Genomic DNA, 13,682 nt, shown 5'->3' on the forward strand with positions numbered 1-13,682 from the left:
GTAAACTAGAATAATTATCAAAAAACACCTGCAAAGGCTTCCGATGCATTTAAAAAGGTCCCTTAGTCTGTTTCAGTAGGCTCCACAATCATGGGGAAGACTGCTGACATGACAGATGTCCAGAAGGCAGTCATTGACACACTCCACAAGGTCCCGGAGTCTGGAGGAAGAGTGGAGAGGCCACAATCCAAGCTGCTGGAGGTCTAGTGTGAAGTCTCCACAATCAGTGATGGTTTGGGGGCCATGTCATCTGCTGGTGGAGGTCCACTGTGTTTTATCAAGACCAAAGTCAGCGCAGCCGTCTACCAGGACATTTCACAGCACTTCATGCTTCCCTCTGCCGACAAGCTTTTTGGAGATGGAAATGTCATTCTTCAGCAGGACTTGGCACCTGTCCACACGGCCAAAAGTACCAATACTTGGTTTACACACAACAGTATCACTGTGCTTGATTGGCAGCAAACTCGCCTGACCGTAACCCCATAGAGGATCTATTATAGAGAATCTATGGGGTATTGCCAAGAGGAAGATGAGAGACTCCAGACCCAACAATGCAGACGAGCTGGAGGCTGCTATCAAAGCCACCTGGGCTACCATAACCCCTCCATGCCACAGGCTGATCCCTCCATGCCACAGGCTGATCCCTCCATGCCACATTGCCGCATTGATGCAGTAACTGATGCACAAGGCGCCCGACCAAGTATTGAGGCATTTACTGAACAGACATTTCGGATTTTAAAAACATTTTTCAAGCTGTTTTTATAAAATATTCTAATTTACTGAGATAATGACTTCTGTGTTTTCATTGATTGTAAGCCATAATCATCAACATTAACAGAAATAAACACGTGAAATAGATCCCTCTGTGTGTAATGACTCTATAGAATAGATCCCTCTGTGTGTAATGACTCTATAGAATAGATCCCTCTGTGTGTAATGACTCTATAGAATAGATCCCTCTGTGTGCAATGACTCTATATAATAGATCCTTCTGTGTGTAATGACTCTGTATAATAGATCCCTCTGTGTGTAATGACTCTATAGAATAGATCCCTCTGTGTGTAATGACTCTATAGAATAGATCCCTCTGTGTGTAATGACTCTATAGAATAGATCCCTCTGTGTGCAATGACTCTATATAATAGATCCTTCTGTGTGTAATGACTCTGTATAATAGATCCCTCTGTGTGTAATGACTCTGTATAATAGATCCCTCTGTGTGTAATGACTCTATAGAATAGATCCCTCTGTGTGTAATGACTCTATAGAATAGATCCCTCTGTGTGTAATGACTCTATATAATAGATCCCTCTGTGTGTAATGACTATATAATAGATCCCTCTGTGTGCAATGACTCTATATAATAGATCCTTCTGTGTGTTATGACTCTGTATAATAGATCCCTCTGTGTGTAATGACTCTATAGAATAGATCCCTCTGTGTGTAATGACTCTATAGAATAGATCCCTCTGTGTGTAATGACTCTATAGAATAGATCCCTCTGTGTGTAATGACTCTATATAATAGATCCCTCTGTGTGTAATGACTCTATATATTAGATCCCTCTGTGTGTAATGACTCTATATAATAGATCCCTCTGTGTGTAATGACTCTATATAATAGATCACTCTGTGTGTAATGACTCTATATAATAGATCCCTCTGTGTGTAATGACTCTATATAATAGATCCCTCTGTGTGTAATGACTCTATATAATAGATCCCTCTGTGTGTAATGACTCTATATAATAGATCGCTCTGTGTGTAATGACTCTATATAATAGATCCCTCTGTGTGTAATGACTCTATATAATAGATCCCTCTGTGTGTAATGACTCTATATAATAGATCCCTCTGTGTGTAATGACTCTATATAATAGATCCCTCTGTGTGTAATGACTCTATATAATAGATCCCTCTGTGTGTAATGACTCTATATAATAGATCCCTCTGTGTGCAATGACTCTATATAATAGATCGCTCTGTGTGTAATGACTCTATATAATAGATCCCTCTGCGTGTAATGAGCCTATATAATAGATCCCTCTGCGTGTAATGACCCTATATAATAGATCCCTCTGCGTGTAATGACTCTATATAATAGATCCCTCTGGGTGTAATGACTCTATATAATAGATCCCTCTTTGTGTAATGACTCTATATAATAGATCCCTCTGTGTGTAATGACTATATATAATAGATCCCTCTGTGTGTAATGACTCTATATAATAGATCCCTCTGTGTGTAATGACTCTATATAATAGATCTCTCTGTGTGTAATGACTCTATATAATAGATCACTCTGTGTGTAATGACGCTATATAATAGATCCCTCTGCGTGTAATGACTCTATATAATAGATCACTCTGTGTGTAATGACTCTATATAATAGATCACTCTGTGTGTAATGACTCTATATAATAGATCCCTCTGTGTGTAATGACTCTATATAATAGATCCCTCTGTGTGTAATGACTCTATATAATAGATCCCTCTGTGTAATGACTCTATATAATAGATCGCTCTGTGTGTAATGACTCTATATAATAGATCCCTCTGTGTGTAATGACTCTATATAATAGATCCCTCTGTGTGTAATGACTCTATATAATAGATCCCTCTGTGTGTAATGACTCTATATAATAGATCCCTCTGTGTGTAATGACTCTATATAATAGATCCCTCTGTGTGTAATGACTCTATATAATAGATCCCTCTGTGTGCAATGACTCTATATAATAGATCGCTCTGTGTGTAATGACTCTATATAATAGATCCCTCTGCGTGTAATGAGCCTATATAATAGATCCCTCTGCGTGTAATGACCCTATATAATAGATCCCTCTGCGTGTAATGACTCTATATAATAGATCCCTCTGGGTGTAATGACTCTATATAATAGATCCCTCTTTGTGTAATGACTCTATATAATAGATCCCTCTGTGTGTAATGACTATATATAATAGATCCCTCTGTGTGTAATGACTCTATATAATAGATCCCTCTGTGTGTAATGACTCTATATAATAGATCTCTCTGTGTGTAATGACTCTATATAATAGATCACTCTGTGTGTAATGACGCTATATAATAGATCCCTCTGCGTGTAATGACTCTATATAATAGATCACTCTGTGTGTAATGACTCTATATAATAGATCCCTCTGCGTGTAATGACTCTATATAATAGATCACTCTGTGTGTAATGACTCTATATAATAGATCCCTCTGGGTGTAATGACTCCATATAATAGATCCCTCTGTGTGTAATGACTCTATATAATAGATCACTCTGCGTGTAATGACTCTATATAATAGATCCCTCTGCGTGTAATGACTCTATATAATAGATCACTCTGTGTGTAATGACTCTATATAATAGATCCCTCTGGGTGTAATGACTCCATATAATAGATCCCTCTGTGTGTAATGACTCTATATAATAGATCCCTCTGTGTGTAATGACTCTATATAATAGATCCCTCTGTGTGTAATGACCCTATATAATAGATCCCTCTGCGTGTAATGACTCTATATAATAGATCCCTCTGTGTGTAATGACTCTATATAATAGATCACTCTGTGTGTAATGACTCTATATAATAGATCCCTCTGTGTGTAATGACTCTAGATAATATAGGAGCTTCACTTTTTGTATTGAAGAACTGAAATAAATTAACTTTCTGATGATATTCTAATTTAGTGAGATGCACCTGTACATAAAAACTTGTTTATTGAAAAAATCTATGCAGATTGTTTCTTCAGAGAGGAAGAGGACTAGAACTCTAGCGCCACCTACAGGAAGTAGCAATCCTAAAAGTCAATAGTGACCCTTTAACGAGCCTTATCACATGACTTAGGATATAAGCCAGAACCAGATACTCAATTTGCAGACACAATGTTTCAGGGTATGGCCCCTCATCAGTGCAAAGTGCGAGTTCTGGTTTGGCTGGGTGAGAGGGGTATCTAAGGGGTAACATTTCTCCTTGCAGAGAGCGACATGTTAAGCATGTCACGGTGAGGAGACTTTTAAAGCCACAATTCTCGTTAAAGAGTCACTATTGACTTTTAGGATTGGTACTTTCTGCAGGTGGCACTAGGGTTCTGGTCCTGAAGAGATAATTTGCATATTTCCCAGAGGAGCATTGCGGCTTTAAAAGTCTCCTTACCGTGATATGCTTAACATGTCGCTCTCCGCAAGGAGAAATGTTACCCCTAATATTGAAAAAAATCTAAAAATTCATAAAAACCTGTATGGTAATGAACCTCCACTGTTCATTACCGTTTGCTGGATTTTTTTCCTTCTTTTGATAACTTTTCCTTAGCGCACTGCAAGGTTCTGTGCATGGAGGATCCTGCTTGTAGGATTTCCCACATACACGGAACCTTGTAGCATGGTAAGTATGCTTGTAAGAGGAAGAGTGAATCCAGCAAAGAGGAAATCCTTTAAAATGTAGACGTTTATTCCAGATTCATTAAAATCCAATCCAGTATTAAAGTAGTTATATTCTTGCCGCAGTATTTAGTGGATATAAAAAAATCTACACGCCCCTGATGAAATGGCAAGTTTCTGTAATGTAAAAAAAAATACTAGCAAGAAAAATAATTTCTTCATATATCTTGCCTGTGGCGTAGCAAGACAGAAGCCTTTTCTTGCAAAGAAAAGCATCCAAGTCTGGCTATGATCCTGTGTTACGATACTAGTGTAGAACTGCTGGAGGCCAGTGGCCGAAGGAGCATGAGCAGGAACAGCAAGCGGTATTAGAAGTTCTTGGAGTTAGCAAAAGGAGTTGTAGGAAACAATCCGTAGATAGGTGAGAACAGTCTGGGTAAGAATGTTCAAGAGCTGGAAAACTGGAACTAGGCTAACAGGTAGACACAATACTCAAGCAATGAGTGAGAGATCCATGCAGCTTTAAGTAACCCCAAATAGGAAACAAGATGGATCCCACAGGTTCAGAATCTGCCATGTTAGTAAAGGGCAACAGCCGACTCCAGTGGTAAGGAGTGGGATTGCAGCACAATTATTAAGGTGAGCACTAGCAGCCATTAGTAGTCAAACTGTAGAAGGACAACTGAAATTCTGACAGCCTGATGAGACCAAGGAGGAACTTTTTGGCCATAATTCCAAAACGTGCAAGGCCAACGCAGCGCATTACCGGAAGATCACCATCCACACAGTGAGGCATGGTGGGGGAAGAATTGTGCTTTGACATCTGGAAATGGGCTTTAGTCCAGGTGGATGGAATTAGCAGTTCTTAATATCAGTCAATTTTTCATCAAAACCTTCAGGCCTCTGCTAAAAAGCTGACAATGAAGAGAAATTTCACCTTTCATCATGACAACAACCCTAAGCAACCTAAGCAAATCGCCAAAACAATGGCTTCATCAGAAGAAGATGGAAGTTCTGGTGAAGCCAGGCCTGAGTCCAAGGGAAAAATCTGTGGTGACCTAAAGAGGGCGCTGTCCATTGAAGATGCCCCCCGCAATCGGACAGATGTGGAGCTGATGCAAGGAGGAGCGGGCGGTTCTACATGTGCCGTGTGATAGACCCCGACCCAAATAGACAGAACGCTGCCAGAAAATCACAGGGGACTGCAACAAAGTATTAGTGTAAGGGCGTGAAGATTTATGCAACTACATTATTTTAGTTCTTTCATTTTTCTTTTTCCACCTGCAAAGATTTCAGTTTGTTTCTCAATGAATTCATACAGATTATGGACGGTACTAAAAATGGAAAAATCTGCTGAAATGATTCCACCTGGTAGGATTTTATTTTCCATGACAATAAGTGTAGACTTTTTATATCCACTGTATAGTAGTTATATTGGGGCTCATGGGGAGTGACCTCCCGGGTATACACTGTACATGATGTGGGTGCACAGACACCGTCAGGCTGCTTCTCTCCTGTCTGCAGCATTTTGCAGGCTCCGCGCAGCGTCCTCGGTGACAATATCGTCTCGCGCTTCGTGTATTTATAGCCGCAGAGACTCAGCTGCTGTTCGGAGATCGGCTCTTTCCTCTCATTATACTTGACATAAAGTTACGAGCCTCAGAAAGTCGAGCGCAGTCACTTAAAGGGACACGACACCCTGAGCCTGGCTCCGCTCCTTGTGTATTTCAGCGCAGTCTGTTGTCCCCTGTTATCAGCTGATATGGTAAAGGGATGCTACAACTACAATATATATTTTCTCTATGTATTGCCAATTTTTTTTTAGTGTCTATTGCTCGCTGTTATCAGTCATTTTAAGTTTAGGAGAGGCTGACTATGGGAGGAGTGAATACAATGGATTGCTCTCTGTTATCAGCCATTTCAGACTCTGGAGAAGTTAACTTTAGGGTGACTGGATACAACCACAGGAGCTCGGAGCCCCCCAGGGCCCGGCCAATGACATACACTGCTCTGCCACATCTGTATCAGTGTCTGTTAGAGGGTCCGTCTCTCCAATCACCGGCTGGGGGGGGTTCAGGATTTTACTCCTGATAATGAGAAAGATGTTAGAAACACTGAATAATGAAGATTTATCACTTATGTCTGGACGGCGAGGAGTGAAAAATGCACTTGTATCTCATTACTAAAGAGGCGAGTGCAGAAGAATAAAAGCACAAAGCTCTAGAAAATGCACAAAATGTAATATAATGACGTGATCAGACATGAGAGTACACCCCTTATACTACAGCACCAGCTCATCCATTATTACTGCTGACAACCAGCCGGTCCACCATGTGTGGGAGGTTGTCAGCCCCATCACAGTATGGCTGGTTATTCTCGAGGTGCTCTTGTATGTGTAAGGCGTTTCTTCTTTCTTCCCCATGTCTCATTATACCAGGCACAGCCATTTTTAGCACTTAAGAACCCCCTGAGCAACTTTTCCTGTGCTGCCAAGAGAACCAGGTTGACCCTAGAGTTGTCAGCCACATCCTTGCCCCATTTTCCAGCCGCTGCTGCCAGTCGACACCTGACTTTACACCGAGCGCAGCCTTTACAGCTTCCTGACACTGGCAGAGGTGACTTTCACTGAATATTCTGCAGTTTATATAACTCTCCTCGTCATCTCGTCCTTCCCGCGTGCGCTGTGCGAGGTGACAGAACACAAACTGGAAACCTTGAAGTGCGATAACTTGGCAGAATCAGTCCATCTGCCGACTCGGCATTTAATAATTCAGGAGAATTTTCTTCTCCCCTGTGCTAAGACATTCATTATACCGTCACGCTCCTGCCATTCAGACTTCCCAAGGACCGGGATGAAAAGAGTAGGAACAAGTATGTGTGAGTGTGACTGGAGGGTGCTCTGGTGTCCCAGCCCATAATCGATGCTATATATAAAGGATCTCATACCCCTATATCAGGGCTCCAAGCATGTAATGACAGGTGTGAACAATACAACCAGAATTATCCCTAAGATAATCACAGAGCGAGGTAAATGGTTAGATTCTGTCTGCAGCCACCACTAGGGGGAGCTCCCTGTATACAGAGATACAAGATAAGATTCTGTCTGCAGCCACCACTAGGGGGAGCTCCCTGTATACAGAGATACATGATAAGATCCTGTCTGCAGACACCACTAGGGGGAGCTCCCTGTATACAGAGATACATGATAAGATTCTGTCTGCAGCCACCACTAGAGGGAGCTCCCTGTATACAGAGATACATGATAAGATTCTGTCTGCAGCCAACACTAGGGGGAGCTCCCTGTATACAGAGATACGTAATAAGATTCTGTCTGCAGCCACCACTAGGGGGAGCTCCCTGTATACAGAGATACATGATAAGATTCTGTCTGCAGCCACCACTAGGGGGAGCTCCCTGTATACAGAGATACGTAATAAGATTCTGTCTGCAGCCGCCACTAGGGGGAGCTCCCTGTATACAGAGAAACATGATGAGATTCTGTCTGCAGCCACCACTAGGGGGAGCTCCCTGTATACAGAGATACATGATAAGATTCTGTCTGCAGCCACCACTAGGGGGAGCTCCCTGTATACAGAGATACATGATAGGATTCTGTCTGCAGCCACCACTAGGGGGAGCTCCCTGTATACAGAGATACATGATAAGATTCCATCTGCAGCCACCACTAGGGGGAGCTCCCTGTATACAGAGATACATGATAAGATTCTGTCTGCAGCCACCACTAGGGGGAGCTCCCTGTATCCAGATACATGATAAGATTCTGTCTGCAGCCACCACTAGGGGGAGCTCCCTGTATACAGAGATACATGATAAGATTCTATCTGCAGCCACCACTAGGGGGAGCTCCCTGTATACAGAGATACATGATAAGATTCTGTCTGCAGCCACCACTAGGGGGAGCTCCCTGTATCCAGATACATGATAAGATTCTGTCTGCAGCCACCACTAGAGGGAGCTCCCTGTATCCAGATACATGATAAGATTCTGTCTGCAGCCACCACTAGGGGGAGCTCCCTGTATGCAGAGATACATGATAAGATTCTGTCTGCAGCCACCACTAGGGGGAGCTATCTGTATACAGAGATACATGATAAGATTCTGTCTGCAGCCACCACTAGGGGGAGCTCCCTGTATACAGATACATGATAAGATTCTGTCTGCAGCCACCACTAGAGGGAGCTCCCTGTATACAGAGATACATGATAAGATCCTGTCTGCAGCCACCACTAGGGGGAGATCCCTGTATACAGATGCATGATAAGATTCTGTCTGCAGCCACCACTAGAGGGGGCTCCCTGTATATAGAGATACATGGTAAGATTCTGTCTGCAGCCACCACTAGGGGGAGCTCCCTGTATACATAGAAACATGATAAGATTCTGTCTGCAGCCACCACTAGGGGGAGCTCCCTGTATACAGAGATACATGATAAGATCCTGTCTGCAGCCACCACTAGGGGGAGCTCCCTGTATACAGAGATATATGATAAGATTCTGTCTGCAGCCACCACTAGGGGGAGCTCCCTGTATACAGAGATACATGATAAGATTCTGTCTGCAGCCACCACTAGGGGGAGCTCCCTGTATACAGAGATACATGATAAGATTCTGTCTGCAGCCGCCACTAGGGGGAGCTCCCTGTATACAGCTATACATGATAAGATTATGTCTGCAGTCACCACTATGGGGAGCTCTCTGTATACAGAGATACATGATAAGATCCTGTCTGCAGCCACCACTAGGGGGAGCTCCCTGTATACAGAGATACATGATAAGATTCTGTCAGCAGCCACCACTAGGGGGAGCTCCCTGTATACAGAGATACATGATAAGATCCTGTCTGCAGCCACCACTAGGGGGAGCTCCCTGTATACAGAGATACATGATAAGATCCTGTCTGCAGCCACCACTAGGGGGAGCTCCCTGTATACAGAGATATATGATAAGATTCTGTCTGCAGCCACCACTAGGGGGAGCTCCCTGTATACAGAGATACATGATAAGATCCTGTCTGCAGCCACCACTAGGGGGAGCTCCCTGTATACAGAGATACATGATAAGATCCTGTCTGCAGCCACCACTAGGGGGAGCTCCCTGTATACAGAGATACATGATAAGATCCTGTCTGCAGCCACCACTAGGGGGAGCTCCTTGTATACAGAGATATATGATAAGATTCTGTCTGCAGCCACCACTAGGGGGAGCTCCCTGTATACAGAGATACATGATAAGATCCTGTCTGCAGCCACCACTAGGGGGAGCTCCCTGTATACAGCTATACATGATAAGATCCTGTCTGCAGCCACCACTAAGGGGAGCTCCCTGTTTACAGAGATACATGATAAGATCCTGTCTGCAGCCACCACTAGGGGGAGCTCCCTCTATACAGAGATAAATGATAAGATCCTGTCTGCAGCCACCACTAGGGGGAGCTCCCTGTATACAGAGATACATGATAAGATCCTGTCTGCAGCCACCACTAGGGGGAGCTCCCTGTATACAGAGATATATGATAAGATTCTGTCTGCAGCCACCACTAGGGGGAGCTCCCTGTATACAGAGATGCATGATAAGATCCTGTCTGCAGCCACCACTAGGGGGAGCTCCCTGTATACAGAGATACATGATAAGATTCTGTCAGCAGCCACCACTAGGGGGAGCTCTCTCTATACAGAGATACATGATAAGATCCTGTCTGCAGCCACCACTAGGGGGAGCTCCCTGTATACAGAGACACATGATAAGATTCTGTCTGCAGCCACCACTAGGGGGAGCACCCTGTATACAGAGATACATGATAAGATCCTGTCTGCAGCCACCACTAGGGGGAGCTCCCTCTATACAGAGATACATGATAAGATCCTGTCTGCAGCCACCACTAGGGGGAGCTCCCTGTATACAGAGATACATGATAAGATCCTGTCTGCAGCCACCACTAGGGGGAGCTCCCTGTATACAGAGATATATGATAAGATTCTGTCTGCAGCCACCACTAGGGGGAGCTCCCTGTATACAGAGATACATGATAAGATCCTGTCTGCAGCCACCACTAGGGGGAGCTCCCTGTATACAGAGATACATGATAAGATCCTGTCTGCAGCCACCACTAGGGGGAGCTCCCTGTATACAGAGATATATGATAAGATTCTGTCTGCAGCCACCACTAGGGGGAGCTCCCTGTATACAGCTATACATGATAAGATCCTGTCTGCAGCCACCACTAGGGGGAGCTCCCTGTATACAGAGATACATGATAAGATCCTGTCTGCAGCCACCACTAGGGGGAGCTCCCTGTATACAGAGATATATGATAAGATTCTGTCTGCAGCCACCACTAGGGGGAGCACCCTGTATACAGAGATACATGATAAGATCCTGTCTGCAGCCACCACTAGGGGGAGCTCCCTGTATACAGAGATACATGATAAGATTCTCTCTGCAGCCTCCACTAGGGGGAGCTCCCTGTATACAGAGATACATGATAAGATCCTGTCTGCAGCCACCACTAGGGGGAGCTCCTTGTAAACAGATACATGATACGATTCTGTCAGCAGCCACCACTAGGGGGAGCTCCCTGTATACAGAGATACATGATAAGATCCTGTCTGCAGCCACCACTAGGGGGAGCTCCCTGTATACAGCTATACATGATAAGATCCTGTCTGCAGCCACCACTAGGGGGAGCTCCCTGTTTACAGAGATACATGATAAGATCCTGTCTGCAGCCACCACTAGGGGGAGCTCCCTGTATACAGAGATATATGATAAGATTCTGTCTGCAGCCACCACTAGGGGGAGCTCCCTGTATACAGAGATACAGGATAAGATTCTGTCTGCAGCCACCACTAGGGGGAGCACCCTGTATACAGAGATACATGATAAGATCCTGTCTGCAGCCACCACTAGGGGGAGCTCTCTCTATACAGAGATACATGATAAGATCCTGTCTGCAGCCACCACTAAGGGGAGCTCCCTGTATACAGAGACACATGATAAGATTCTGTCTGCAGCCACCACTAGGGGGAGCTCCCTCTATACAGAGATACATGATAAGATCCTGTCTGCAGCCACCACTAGGGGGAGCTCCCTGTATACAGAGATACATGATAAGATTCTGTCTGCAGCCACCACTAGGGGGAGCTCCCTGTATACAGAGATATAAGATAAGATTCTGTCTGCAGCCACCACTAGGGGGAGCTCTCTCTATACAGAGATACATGATAAGATCCTGTCTGCAGCCACCACTAGGGGGAGCTCCCTGTATACAGAGACACATGATAAGATTCTGTCTGCAGCCACCACTAGGGGGAGCACCCTGTATACAGAGATACATGATAAGATCCTGTCTGCAGCCACCACTAGGGGGAGCTCCCTGTATACAGCTATACATGATAAGATCCTGTCTGCAGCCACCACTAGGGGGAGCTCCCTGTTTACAGAGATACATGATAAGATCCTGTCTGCAGCCACCACTAGGGGGAGCTCCCTGTATACAGAGATATATGATAAGATTCTGTCTGCAGCCACCACTAGGGGGAGCTCCCTGTATACAGAGATACAGGATAAGATTCTGTCTGCAGCCACCACTAGGGGGAGCTCCCTGTATACAGAGATACAGGATAAGATTCTGTCTGCAGCCACCACTAGGGGGAGCACCCTGTATACAGAGATACATGATAAGATCCTGTCTGCAGCCACCACTAGGGGGAGCTCTCTCTATACAGAGATACATGATAAGATCCTGTCTGCAGCCACCACTAAGGGGAGCTCCCTGTATACAGAGACACATGATAAGATTCTGTCTGCAGCCACCACTAGGGGGAGCTCCCTCTATACAGAGATACATGATAAGATCCTGTCTGCAGCCACCACTAGGGGGAGCTCCCTGTATACAGAGATACATGATAAGATTCTGTCTGCAGCCACCACTAGGGGGAGCTCCCTGTATACAGAGATATAAGATAAGATTCTGTCTGCAGCCACCACTAGGGGGAGCTCTCTCTATACAGAGATACATGATAAGATCCTGTCTGCAGCCACCACTAGGGGGAGCTCCCTGTATACAGAGACACATGATAAGATTCTGTCTGCAGCCACCACTAGGGGGAGCACCCTGTATACAGAGATACATGATAAGATCCTGTCTGCAGCCACCACTAGGGGGAGCTCCCTCTATACAGAGATACATGATAAGATCCTGTCTGCAGCCACCACTAGGGGGAGCTCCCTGCATACAGAGATACATGATAAGATTCTGTCTGCAGCCACCACTAGGGGGAGCACCCTGTATACAGAGATACATGATAAGATTCTGTCTGCAGCCACCACTAGGGGGAGCTCCCTGTATACAGAGATACATGATAAGATTCTGTCTGCAGCCACCACTAGGGGGAGCTCCCTGTATACAGAGATACATGATAAGATTCTGTCTGCAGCCACCACTAGGGGGAGCTCCCTGTATACAGAGATATAAGATAAGATTCTGTCTGCAGCCACCACTAGGGGGAGCTCCTTATATAAAATAGAAAAGGGTGATTTTGCAGTCTTCTTTGTCAGTTAGGTCTAATAGGTTATTTGTGAATCATCCCAAAAGAAAGTGTTCTGCTGGCCCATTAAAGTATGTGAGCCGGGCCCCTGGAGGATTCGATGACTGGCCCACCACAGACTTTCTCTTTGCCGCTATCTGTGTGATTTCAGGGGATCGTGACTTCTGGGCTTTTGTATTTTAGGAGCCATATTACGTCCGCTGTGTGAAGCCGAATGATCAGAAGTCTCCTGTCCTGTTTGATGACCGCCGATGTCTCCACCAGGTGGAATATTTGGGTCTCCTGGAGAATGTACGTGTCCGAAGGGCTGGATTTGCCTATCGACAGCCCTATGAAAGATTTCTGCTCAGGTACCTGTATTATGAGTTCCCGCCACCCAGGGTGTAAGAAGCTGACATTGCCATTATGGCCTCACAGAGGCGTAGCTAGAGGATCAGCTCAGTGTGGGCGAAACATCTGAGTGGCCCCTAACCAGGTAACCTGATTACAACTATGCTGGCGCCCCCTAATGGTGGGTATCTAGGGGAACCTCAGCAGATGACCACGCTGTTACTGAAAATCTCTATACAAAGACCAACACTGAAATTACCTCCATACGGTGACCATATAGTGGTAGATATCAGTCAGATGATATAAGAGATTACGGTACAGTTATAGATGGTGACTTACAGCTGTTATTCTTTCTTATGGAGTTGTTCACTTTTCCCATCTTTTCCATCTGGCC

At 44.7% G+C, this 13,682-nt stretch overlaps 1 protein-coding gene across 3 annotated transcripts in view; it reads left to right on the plus strand.

Annotated features, from left to right (window-relative positions):
• Window positions 1–13,682, plus strand: part of LOC141264775 (unconventional myosin-Ig-like) — a 443,459-nt gene that overhangs the window by 191,099 nt on the left and 238,678 nt on the right. For all 3 annotated transcript variants that reach the window (XM_073677080.1, XM_073677078.1, XM_073677079.1), the window contains one exon: window positions 13,142–13,308. In XM_073677080.1, the coding sequence (XP_073533181.1) occupies window positions 13,142–13,308 (167 nt within the window). The remainder of the gene's footprint in view (window positions 1–13,141; window positions 13,309–13,682) is intronic.

The sequence above is a fragment of the Phyllobates terribilis genome, unplaced genomic scaffold (genome assembly GCF_046119375.1).
Source record: "Phyllobates terribilis strain yellow unplaced genomic scaffold, ASM4611937v1 Scaffold_4__5_contigs__length_816908805, whole genome shotgun sequence".
Classification (NCBI taxonomy): Eukaryota; Metazoa; Chordata; class Amphibia; order Anura; family Dendrobatidae; genus Phyllobates; species Phyllobates terribilis.